The 13339-nt window shown below is 38.4% G+C and overlaps 1 protein-coding gene across 5 annotated transcripts in view; it reads left to right on the top strand.

The window, feature by feature from the left end:
- Window positions 1-13339, top strand: part of daam2 (dishevelled associated activator of morphogenesis 2) — a 102636-nt gene that overhangs the window by 48039 nt on the left and 41258 nt on the right. For all 5 annotated transcript variants that reach the window (XM_081602905.1, XM_081602906.1, XM_081602903.1 and 2 more), the window contains exon 4: window positions 9914-9988. In XM_081602905.1, the coding sequence (XP_081459031.1) occupies window positions 9914-9988 (75 nt within the window). The remainder of the gene's footprint in view (window positions 1-9913; window positions 9989-13339) is intronic.

Below are 13339 nucleotides of genomic sequence, written 5' to 3'. Positions count from 1 at the left end.
GGTGCGATTGTTTTTGAAACCTGCGGTGGGATTGCGGCAGGACTGAAAAGTCCATTTGTGCTGTCGTTGTTGAGCAAGCATTTTACTGAAACTGCTAAGGAATTGTGATGATACCATCAGAACTGGAGAGTGTTTTCTTTCGCCCTCTCTTCAACCCTCGTCCTTGCAGGAAAACATCCTAATTGTCTTCGATCCGTTTCTCCACAAGACCTCTGGTCCGAGTTTGTGGTTGAACATCCAAAGCATTATGCTTGTAGTATGATGACAATTCTTTATCAGCCTTCTCGCTCATACGTAAATGTCTATTGTGTCTCTCGGCTTATTTGCTCTTGGAAAGTTTCTACTTTCCAAGGCTTAGCTTGGATTGGTGGGGTATGTTCTGACAACCTTTCGTAATAATAAGTAAACCCATACATTGTTTTTTTTTTGGGGGGGGGAGCTTGCATTGGCACACGTTTGTGAGCACCTGCATGTGTTCCGACCTGGAATGGGTTTTAGTATATTAAACAAAAGGGAGCAGCAGGGTTGAGGGATGTTTAGAGGGATGTCAAGGCGAAGATGGAAACTGGAGTGTGAGCAGGAGAAATACACAAGAAAAATACAGTCTAACTTTTATTGCATTATGATAAGCTGCTGTGCCTTTGGATGCTCTGTGCTTCATCAAAGAGGATTGGATTCTTGGCCGAATTCGCAGCTGCAAACCCACAGTACAGTTCAATAAAACTTCTGTATCAGTTATTGAGTAACTCACTAAGGCAAACCACAGACTTTTATGAGGACTGTCTGGGCTGTAGCACAAGGTAGTGGAAACAAAGTTTTGGCAGCAGCCTGGGCACTTTGGATCTCTGTGAGTCTAAGCCGGGTTCATAGCTAGGATATATTAGTTTGTCATTCCACCTCCATCTCTCCCAGTCAGAAATCATTTCCTCTGCAAACTTTTGTGTCCAGGCCAGAAAACGAAGAGCTAAACCAGGGTAACAGTGAACAGCGGAAAGCCGGAGGAAAATCCAAACAAATCCCTCATTCGTGGAGAGAGCCGTTGCACTGAAGAATGAGAGGAAGAGACGCAAAACAAACAAAACAAAACAAAACAAAAAAAAACTGGGTGCAATATCAGATAATAATCTGCGTTGTGTATGTGTGTGCAGCCAGGGTGATATGAACGTTGCCCTCACATGCGCAGCCTCAGACAGGCATGAAAAATTAAAACGCACATTCACCAGAAAGGAAAATTAAGCGATACAGGTTGTGCAGAAACAACACATACGGGCGCCACACAGTAGAGCTTTATGTTGCACAGAGTGAACACATGACAGCAATTTGAATGGGGAGCAACGTTTCCCTCGAACCGTCCTGCTAAAAGTGAACACTGGTTGTCTTGTTTGCCTCAGTGAAGCGACGGCTCCAGTTGTTGCAGTTAAGACTATTCTTTGAGGTAGGAACAAAGAAAATCTATCATTATCCCGCTGCCAAGCAAACTGCACAACACATTTACTGTAAAACTATTAACGCATTTCAGTTTCCTTTCGGCATATTCTTGTGAACTCCACAAATAGGAATTTAATTTGCAATATCAAAATATCTATGTCTTAAGAAACCCTTCCAAATGCATTTTGTTGGAGCTGCGAAGATATTCCAACAGATCTCCTGATTAGAAATGTTTGTGCACTTGCTTATAGTGTTAGTTATCCACTTAGCCAGCAATTTTCTAAACTTCTGTTAATTCAAATCAAGCATTTTAGTTGAACTTTAGTCCAAAATTAGAGTGAGGAATTAAAATAGGACACTGAAAGCTCAGAAGGAACAAGGTGACTTTGCTGTGCTTCATTCAGCCTTCCTGTCATCTTTTTTTTTGTTGTTGTTTTTTTGTTTTTTGCTTTTCTGTTTCTTTACACTCTCCTGCAGCCTGAGTGAACAATAGACATGTCTCAACACATTGTAGCTTCTTACATCTCTGTGCTTCCTCTAAATTTATCCATTCCATTTATTCGGTATTGACTACCTGTGAGTCATCTTTACTCAGTAAATAACTTTCACACAGAATATTGTGGTTGTTGGTGGCATTTAAACGGATCAAGCTTAAAATTGACTGATTCTCATCACCTGAAGATTTTCCAGTCCATTGCTAATTCTTTCCTTGTCTCAAAAACTAGTCAGTTAGTTTGTCCAAGCTATTCAATGCTGATTTTATGAGCAGATATCCATTCACGGGAATTGTTTCCAAACCAGACTTCCTCCAGCATCTTGTGACAGGGAAGGTTTGTTTGGTTTGTAACATGATTGCAAACAGCTAAACCATAAATTAGTCAGTAATTCTAACTTGTGAGCACAATCACACAAACCTAATTTCGGTCCATAAACCTGTGGAGTGAATGAATCATTTGCTTTAGCGTTTAGAAAGCTTAATTAATCTAAATCAAGTTGCTGTATGGCTAAACCGCAAAAGGTTTTTAGCACTTACAGCAATAGTGACAAATTGTGAGACTGGAAAACGTCAAATATTAAATATAAACATGTAAATAATGAAGATTTACAGTAAATGGCTGTATTGACCATTTGTCTTGCCAAAGCCAACACACCATCTCACATCTCTGCCATAACCAGAGGGTTTCACTGTAATTAATGGTTGCACACCTCTCTCATGTTGATACAGAAATGGCATCAGTTTAGCTTTTACATGAGAGTATCCCATTCGTGCCTGTGAGGGTGCGTGCTTGTTTTTGCATGACTTGCATCAAGAGTCGCCTGCAGGTAGAGAACACGATGTAACGTCTAATAGCTCTTTATAATGGTCCACTGCTGGAAGCCAAACAGGGTCTCCTGATTTTCATTAGTCGCGCTGCACTGACACACAAACACACACTTGTGTTTTCAGGCCACGATCACAGAGCGAGTCCCTGACCAAGCTACAACCCCGTTCCTAAAACCTTAGGGGTGGTTTAAAACCTTAAATAATTCAATGAAAAGCAGCTCAAAATATGAAGCTATGTTTTTAATATCTAAAAACTTACATTTTCTGTATGATATCAGAAACATAGTGTACAATGTTGCATAAGAGACAAACTTAAATGCTTCCCAAAATTTAAAAACAAACTTTCTATTTGTCTGGAAGAGCAGATAATTTCATTCATTATCTGAAATTGATGAAATTATACTGGAATTGTCTGGAAGAGCAGATAATTTCATTATCTGCTCTTCCAGTTATTTTAAGCCAAGCCCACGTAATGAGGCTATAAATTGTTTTAATCCTTTAATCAAAATGGTGCCATAGTGACTGGCGTTATATTGCTGCAGGCAGTTCCTGGACAATCTGATATTTAGTAGAAATAGTTAGAGAGGGTCATCAGATGCAATCTACAGACACAGTAACCTGCTAGTTAGGTAGGTGGTGGGATGTGGGTTTGTTGGAAAAAAAAGTCTTGTCGTGCGTCTGTCAGAAATGTGAAACATATGCATGTTGCATTGGACGAAGGTTGGAACTAGTGTTTACATGAGTACACTTGCACTGCAAAGGTTTAGGGTTGCTCATAATAGCCCACATTCTTGTAGAATTATTTTTGTTATACACCAGATGCCCTTAGATCTTGATATCGGAGTCTTTTCATCACCCTGTGTCAAACTGCTTCCCAATTAATTTCCATCACACAGATTACAAATTTACTGCTCCATTAATAGGCTCATGCTGAGGTCTTTTCATCCACAATAAATCCATTTCCAACCATATGCGTGTTGAATCATTCAGTCTGCTGAACCTGGCAGGCTTTGAAGTAGCTTTATGGTCACTTCTAATCTAAGAGAATAAAATGGTTCCAGGACTCCATTCTGCTTCTGTCCAGACCAACAAGAGGCGCTCCCACACCCGGTGTGTATTGGGTCATCACTTTCAAACCTAATGTCTAATTTGAACTCATATTTTTGTCAGGCAGCACAGGCAGATAATGTTTTTGGATAAATGTGGTTGTAATACACGTTCTTTTGTGTGTGTGTGTGTGGGTGTGTGTGCAAATTGTAGAGAGAGAGGTTCTAAAAAATGTTCCCAATTTCCTTTCAATTTCCTGCATACGGCCCTGATCCTACATCTCAAATACCGATCAGGAATGGCATTACATAACACAATCTGACTGTTATTACAGCGTGGACCGAACCTGGAAAATCACTGAAAATTGTCGCTGATAATGTCTCTAACTATTGAGCATGTGGGCTTCATCTTGTCACTCACTGTGATTCGTGGCAAAACAATCTGCTTCAAAAAAAAAAAAAACTTTAACTTTTTCTATCTGTAAAAACAAAAAGGAAAAAAGAAAAATCTAAGTGTTATGCTTAACAAAATCTTTAGAGATTCAATATCCTGTCTGTTCCCAAGCTGTTAGGGTGACCTTGGAAAGTTGGTGGTCCTCATCATCCACAGGCGGGACCATATTGTGATTGTGGAGACATTTTGTGTTAAGAATTTAGAAAAATATTTACATTTCACTTTAATTAGGAATGGAAGGCATTTGACTTTGTTTTGTAATCAATATGATGAGTTAATCTAATTTATAACTGAATATCATAGCAAAATTGAGTATAGTTTATTTTTCCTATAAAGACGAGTAGTAACTTATTTCATTAAAATGATTGCTGTCCTTTTCTCTCAGTTTCCCTAAAAGTGTCTTTTGAGTCCAGAGATTTTGTTTGTGCTTCTTAGTCGGAGAATGACAGTACTAGTGAGCCATACTATTTATTCCACAATCAGTTCTTTTGTTCATCTCGTCTTTTCTAATTTAGGTTAAAAATACAGGGCTGTGACATTAACAGTTTCATATTATATAATCTATCCCCAATGTAGACTTTAAGCTGTTTACTTTTCTATGTCATCTGTTTAGATTAGACTTCAATATGAGTGCATGTAATATCAGAACTGCTTGGATGCAATATTTGGTAGAGTACCTTCAAATTCTGTATGTCCGCTTATCTTTGGCCATTTGGCTTGTCTCGGCTTAGCCTTGCCTCCCACACCAGATATTGATTTCAGTGACCAAGATGCTAAGGCTCACAGAGGAGACATCATCATGACGATAAAGAAAGAAAAGAGTGAAGCAAATTATGTTTGACTGGTTTTTGTTATTTCATTGTTGAGCGGTGACATTGTAGGTTTTTCCTGATATCGCACATCCTTCATTTGGGTCAAGACAGCCACAGCACAAGCGACTTTGAATGCATGATGATTCGTGAAAAACAAAACTAAAACCATCAGCTCAGATTTCCAAGAAAATAACTTTTGTTTCCTCCAGGAAAAACCAGACTGGTGCATCAAGTTTTGAATTAATGGAGGTTCGCTTGGTGCATGTTGCTTCTTGTTCGTGTCTTTATTAATATTAAGGAGCTCTATTGAGGGTTTTAGAGTTAGCTGCAGTGTTTGGACAACTCTGAGCATTTAAATGGCATCATTGTCAGAAAAGGCTTTGCTTATTCTTAACAAAACAATATCTGTCTGATTTCTCTCTTTGCTCTTCCTCTTTCATTTTGTCAGAACTTTAAGACTCTTCCTGAAGGTCCTCACTTTACCTCTGAAATCCCCTCTGGGCCTCTCTGAGAACATTGGATCAGAATCTAAGGCCATGACTCCAATCCCGTGGCAAAACCGGAGCACTCTTGGGACATGTTAGTGTATCTCTCAGAGTTAATGTAGAGTTTCTGTTCCTTTATACAACTGAACGACCAATTGTGCGTGGTTGGCTTCCAAAGCTGGAAATCTTAACAGTTGTAAAGAAACATTTGTTTGAGTATGTGCTTCTTTAGAGGTGTCTGGGGCATTATATTATTTCTTTGTAATTTCCTCACTTGCTGGTCATCATCTAAAAGCGAGACTATTTCCTACAGTGAGGCAAACTGTAAAATCTTTCCACATTTCAAAGCACCTTTTTGTTCGGTGCTACCAGCTGAGTAGTTGGAATTTCACCTCCTGTTGCTCCTGAAGTTGTGACTTGAAAGCTGTATGTGCACCAGATTCTTCCAGGCTGTGAGCTCAATTATTTGTCAGCGAAACCTCTGAGGGGGGCTCAGAATGTTTAAGACAGCTTGTTACATGACAGCGGGGAAGCTGGAGTATGTAATTTCATCTTTTCTTTCAACAGGTGCCCTTGCAAACACAATAGCCTGCCAAACAGACAAAGAAATATGCCTGGATGTTGGCGTTAGCCAGGTATTCGGGTCTTCGGGGGCGGAATATTTTCCTCACCAGATGGTTGTAATAAGTGAGACACCTTGCAGATATATATACTTGATATGCTGTTGGGGATTCCTGTCTTTCTTTGCTGTGTCGCACACTGTAAATCACATTTAACGTCGGCCGACATAAGGAATGTGTGGTCATGGTGTGTAATTGTTGCAGCAGAGTGACGGGGTCGACCCCAAACTGCTGCAGCCTAACGCGTGACCAAAAACACTTTCTGCTTGTGAAGGAAGATCAGCTGCACTTCACTTCTCAGCTTCAGCTGTTTTTAGAAACGGCTGAAGGCATGGTTTTTACAGGCACTGTCTGACATTAAACCAGATGAAGCTCGCTCTGTTTCCAGTCACTTGGGATTAAAGCAAGTTTTAGAATATTGAAGAAGAACTTCTTTAAAAGTTAAAATTCAGAAGTTTTTGGGATTGCAGTGCCTTCAATTAATTTGAAAAAAAAAACATTTTTGATGGCATAGATGATGTTGTGGCTTCATGAGCTTCTTATAGATTAATTTATAACATTTGAATAAAGTAGAGGCAAACTTATTTTAACATTTTGACCACTCTGAACAGTTCTTTCCCCCCAATTGGTCCAGAACTTTGGTGCTGGTGTGAATACACTCAAGCGAATTTTGCCGTAGATCAAACAACCGGACTAAGACCCAGTTTTTCCAGTGGTCTCTGTCCACTTCCACAAATTGTGCTATGATTAGCTTCCGATGTGAAAGCAGATATACGACAGAAAATGTACGTCTTTTTGGATTTTACTACCATCATTGCTGGGTAAAAATGAGGCCTTCAGTCTTAATAAGGCTACTACTGCATGATCTGGTTGAACTGAAGTCACACCTGATCATCTACAGTTTTTTGCTTACTGTTACCAGCTGTGGCTCCCAGAGCTTCTTGTCTCATTCATCTTGCAGCTCTCATTTTCTGAGAAAATGAGAAATTATCCATAGTGAAACCAGTGTTACATGAGCCGCTCTTGAAATTCAAAATGTTATTTCTGTTGTAATAACAGCTTAAATGTGCACAACAAAAATTAAACTTATCTCAATCTTAAAGTTAATTTTTTCCAGGTCTGTGCTCTGTTCCGTTCCCATCACTTCTGTTGAATGCGAGCGATGATTGTTGCCCGTTTCTTTGTTTACAAATTATAGTCCATTTGAAAAATCTAATTTGTGTGCAAACCACACCAAGCGAAAAAAAAAAAAAAAAAAAAACTAAACAAGCATACTAGGACCTTTCTGGTGCTCATACCTCATAAAAAAAAAAAAAAGAAATAAAATAACGATGAAAAAAACAAAACAGCACAGATTTGGTTCATCCAAATGTCACTTTCAGATGGGTGAATAGTTTCATGTTTATCTTTTCAAACGGGTATAAACTCTGTGGGGTAATAAGACAAGTTCTGTGTCCAAGAGACACAAAAATATGTCACACAAAATACATCATGAAGGTATTGATTTATGCTGGTAATAAAGTGTCATCCACACTGAAACAAGTCTTGTATAACCGTGGGCTGAAAGGCTGTAGAGTGAGGATGAAGCCAATTCCCCAAAAGGAACAAAAAAAAGAAAAAGTCTGTTGTATAATGAGCACATTCATGCATCGACTCTTCTAAGGCTGAAGTTGGCGTGTTGCATTTGTTCCAAACACCGTTCAGTTCTTATCACACAACTTTAATACCTGTCATCAACTGTTATTACTTTCCAGAGTGGTTTGATTGAGCCAGCAACACACAAGAACAGACTCTGCACCATTTCACCACCTAAATATTCCATTACAAGGACCTAAATTAAGGAAATGTGTCGACTGATATGACTAGGACCCTCTCAAACAAACCTTGTCATTCTTTTTAATTTGTTCTGAAACGTGGTGACAATTATACTGTACATGTAGTTGCCAAAACAAATGTTTGGGTGGCTGTAATTTGGCCAAAGGGTCATGGAGGGGCAGTTAGATTGTTAATCTAAACATCAGAATCTGTCTGGCATCGCGTCCTCAGCGTGTCGGCATTGGGAAAGATGGGCCAGCTTTAAAAACACAGGCTTAGCAGCACAGTGAGTTTTATTGTTTTTGTTTCCTTTCAGCCCTTCAGGGTTGAACCAGCTTTCTGGCACCGAGTGCTGGACCTCAGAAACAATGGTCATTACAGGGACTGAAATGTACATTGACTAAACTTGTACAGAGTCCAGGAAAGCTGGAGCCTTTTTCCACAATCAGAGGATTTGCTGATTCTGTTGCTCATTATATGGCCGAACTTAAATCTCCCGTTTTAATGTAGACAATTAAAGGATGTTATGTCTGAGGGAAAATCAATTAAGTGGAATTTCATTCTGGACTTTGACCGACTTGATCAGCAGAAAGGCTAATTTGCTTTAACTGTGTGGTGCTACGTTGCAAATATTGAAGCAGCATGTCATTAATTTTGATTACAGAGTAAATGGATTCTTGCCACAGCATAAACATGCTTTCAGAGTAAATAAAATTGTTAAAGTAGAAATGATTAAATGGACATCCCACCAATTAAACTTTTTCAATTTTTTTACCCAGGTCTCCCTAGAAGGATGCTTGGTAGGTTTTTACTAAAAATACCAAGAGATGGCTGGAGCAAGCTGAAACTTGGATAGTTTTGTGTGAAGGGAATGTGAGCTTATCAAGTGGTCTGTAAAAGAGTATTAGCACTCAGTAAATGACAAAGCCAGTGGAAAATAAGCTTGTTAGAAAGCTGGAATCAGTCACAGTTCTAGTTTTCTCACTGCATCTAAAGAAAGCACAGATTTGTTTGCAAAGTCTCGATGTCCCTATTAGGAATACGATCTATGGAATTGAGTGCTTTGTAAGAGTAATAATACTGCTTGAGAGTTTTTACATTTTGTCTCATAAACTTCAATGTGTTTTACTTGGATTCAATCATGTGAATAGTTTTGTCTACAGCTTTGCTTTATCCCTGATCTTCTTAATTTCCCTTTGTCCTCGTGATGCTGCTTGATCCAGTTTTCTGAAGTTTTTGCCGAACAGCACAGGTGAACTTCTGCTTAACTTATAAAGATATTTGGTGTCCCTGGATTTCACTGAAGAGTAGTAGATTCAAAGATACTGATCGCATATGCAGGACTCAATTGTTGGAAATGTATTATTTATATATATAAAAAAGGACAAATGCAGATTAACATTTAGCGCTATTTTCCTCTATCATATAAAAAAAAAAGAAAAATGCTTTAAATATGGAAAATGAAGGAACATTTTAAGTGGTAAAATAAATTTTTTTTAGCTTGAATTAATGTGACTATTTCCACAATTTTTGGAATATTAGTCTTTATTTTATAGTCTTTATTAGCTTCTTTTCGTTTATTACTCGAAAAGCAGCACCACGTTAAAGAATAAAATTACCAACATGGATTAGCAAATACAAATAAAAATGAAATACTTTTCCTGTTACTCATTTCCATCTTTTAATAAACCTCTCTAATAGCTGACAAGGCTCGTTACTTAAGTGCGGAAGACAAGCCGGCTTATGAGCTAATCCTTGAGCTTACAAACAATGACTTACTGTATGCATTGTTCTGATTGTGATAGAAACTTCTGACTGTGATCTGTGCTGAGACAACAAATGTTTTAATACGATCTGTTTATTTTCTTGTTATTTCATCACGGCTGAACTGTAACATACAAAAACTTAATTATGTTTCTTTGTGTTTAGGAGCAAGAAGACCCCAACAAGCTGGCTACCAGCTGGCCCGACTACTACATAGATCGCATCAACTCCATGGCCGCTGTAAGTTTCTGTCCTTTTTGTTTCGATTGTTTTTTTTTTGTTTTTTCCTATTTAAATTTGCACATACAGTCCTGTTCAAAACAAAGTAACTCTGCTTTCAAATGTTGCGTATCAGAACATAACGAGTTGATCTCCATTGGCTTGTAAAACAATGTAATTTGCAACAGGGACATTGAAAACCGTTTCTAGTCTTCACAGTTCCTGCTCAGTTTCTGCTAAAAAATTACAATACACCCTACTTCACCCCCTAAACAAGCTTCATCTCTGACTATAAAATTGATTGGAAATTAAATAGCAAATATTGACACAATCGCGTCTCCACGTATGTCAAGCACGGTGGTGAAGGTATGATGACTGTAGGCCTGTCACAGGATCTGGTCACCCAATTTAGTTAATCCAGAGCTTATTTTCAGACTAAACTATTCAGGAGTGAAATTTGAGTAGCTGTGAGAGAACAGAATTAAGGGGTAGCCCAGTCAAAGTCCAGACCTCAACAAAGGTCTAAATGAGCTGAAAAACCATTGGGAAGAAGTGGACCAAAAATGTTACCACTGTCTATTATAGTATAGTATATTTTAGGGTGTACTTTTGTTTTACCCTAACTTTACATTCTTTTTAAAATACCTCACTTAATTTAAGCTCTCTCCTCTCAAGAGGTCACTGCTCTCTCAGCCATTCTTTCTCAGACATCTCTCAGGGTGAATTTTTTATCGTGTCCCTGCTGACTGCAGATTGCACTCACATGACCACATTCCTTCTCTTTGACCCCCGCATTCACACACGCGCACACACACACACCCACCCCTTCACACACACACACGCATGCACACACTGTGATGACAAACAGACCATTTAGACACTCAGCAGTTCAGTAAGTGGGCATAACTGTCAGCGACCCAGAGTCAAGATGACAGTATACACTATTTTCCAGCCAGTATAGCAGCCAGTGAAAACAGCTTGACACCATAACAAATTTCTCTTCTGCGGCGAGTTCATTGTCGTTTAACATGCGCCTTTCTGGGGAAGTTGTGTTTTTTGATTCAGTGACCAGTTTGTGCTGTTGACCTCTCCCCCAGAGTCCTTATGTGGACGACATGTTGGCTCCAAAAATGTTTGGGAGTCATAAAACATGATATTTTAGGAGGCTGACATGTAAGCAGGAACTTTATAGATGAGCAATGTTAATCACAATCTGTCCACATTATACTTAGCTTGAGATTTGTTTCTTTATTCATGCGAGTCTTTCCAAGTTGTAGATCAGACGACTGTCTCGATATGATACATGCAAATCAATATGAGCAGTCAGACAAAACATAATGAAATAATGTTGATTGTCATAAAGTTATTTTGCATCCCTATAGATTTATTTTGTTTTTCTCACAATTATTTTAGGCCATCAAATGTTATTTTAGGTTGGACAAAACCTGTGTAGATTTAAAAAAAAAAAGTTTTATCAGATGGTAATAGTTAATTATGTAAATTGGGGGAAAAAAAGCCAAACCAACCTGTCACTATGTGGAAAAGAATTAGTCCCCCTTAATAAAATCAGGAATTAACAATTTCACTTTTAGAAAGTTTTCAATTTTACTTGCCACACCAAAGTTTGATTACAAATTTAGATATCACTTAAATAGAACTTGTCTGACAACATGAAGTAGGCTGAAAGATCTCAAAAAGCAACATAAGAACTGTCATTGACATCTGTCTGGAAGGGGTAACAAATCTATTTCTAGTACTCTTTCCATATAATCACAGTAAGTGACTTTATTCACAAATGAATAAAATACAAAACGGTGAGCAGCATGCACAGTGTTGCTTACCAGCGTCGGCATGTGAATGTGTGTGTGAATTGGTGAAATAACTGAATGATGTTTAAAGTGCTCTGTAATCCTCTTGACTTGATAGAGCGCTATACAAGGTCTGGCAATTTACGATTCGTAATTTAAAAAAAGAAGAAAGAAACCAGGTAAAATGAGCATAAGTGGAGAGAACCACAGTGGAAACAACTATTAACCAAATGAAACACAAAGACCTGTCCCAGATTTTCCATAAACATCCTAATGATTCCCATGACTTTTGTGAAAGAAATTCTGTGGAGTGACAAAACGCAATTGGAGCTCAAGCAGACTCACCTCATGTAGGAGGACACTGATCCAAAGCAGACCAGCACCTCCACCTCTGAATGGCTCTAAAAAGGCCATTAGTATGTAAGCATCTTAATTTATATGGCACCATGCACAGGTCAAAAACCACAATGCAATATAACAATGACTGCATATACCTTAAAACAAACAAATAAATCAAAAACAAAGGAGGTTAAAGAAAAAAAATAAAACGGCAGTTAAAAAAATTGAGACAAATCATACAATCCCAAAAGTAGTTAAAAGTCATCCTGAATAAATCGGACTTCAGCTGCTTCTGAGAAAAGCTCAGGTTATTATTAGATTATTATAGTCTAACATTAAAATGCATGTGATCAAAAACATAATACGGTGAAACAAAAGCAAAAACAGACATCTGTAAGTAAACAGTTACTTTTTTGGGCAATAATTTTTTTTTCTCATAGAAGCAAGCAGCAACAGCTTTTGTTTCGTTTTGGGTTTTGAGACCACTGAAGGTTCACATGGCGAACATACAGGCAAAACAAGATTCTATATTTCCATTACTTCAGTCTCAAAATCTGGGTGAACAGTTTTTACTGTCTGAGTCAGGCAGCACCCAGCCTTTCACAAACAACATCACACTGTAAGCCGAGCTCAGAGAAAACTCTGATTTGTAAGCTGCCAAGAGCTGAAAAATCCACCAGCACTGCAGCAGCGCCTGCTGTGCCATTAGGTGTCAGACACACTGTCATCAAACTCCCTGTCAGCGATATGTTTCAGCCTTTCCTTTTTTTAGTACATTTGCTACAAACCGATTTGTCCAGATCGTTCGTGAAAAGCCTGCTTCAATATACGTGGAACTCTTTAAACCAATAAGTCCACTTTCTGCTACTTGTTTGTCTCTTATCGTTTTAGTGCCGTGAACTCCTAAATTGAGACCAGATTTTCCTCCATAAAAATATGGATAGAAAACGATAAACAAAACCTCTGAAGACGTGACTCTCAAATCGATTTAAATCAATTTTCAGTGACCTCACTTAAAGAGAGTCAATCCATGCCAAAAAACGGTCAATGGATCCTGGACGAGGTCCCGATTATTGTAACGCCCCACAGGCTTGGTCGTAACAGTGTCAGTTTAAGTAATTACTTTAATATCAGGGGGAGGATTTAGACATTGGAAGCAACCAGTTATAAAATTCTCAGACATAATCTAGCTTGTATTAGGGAGATTCCAATACTATGATTCTAT

Source organism: Poecilia reticulata, chromosome 22 (genome assembly GCF_904066995.2).
Source record: "Poecilia reticulata chromosome 22, P_reticulata-male-v2, whole genome shotgun sequence".
NCBI classification, from domain to species: Eukaryota; Metazoa; Chordata; class Actinopteri; order Cyprinodontiformes; family Poeciliidae; genus Poecilia; species Poecilia reticulata.
Note: the sequence above shows the minus strand (reverse complement) of the source record. Positions and strands in the feature narration are given on the sequence as shown.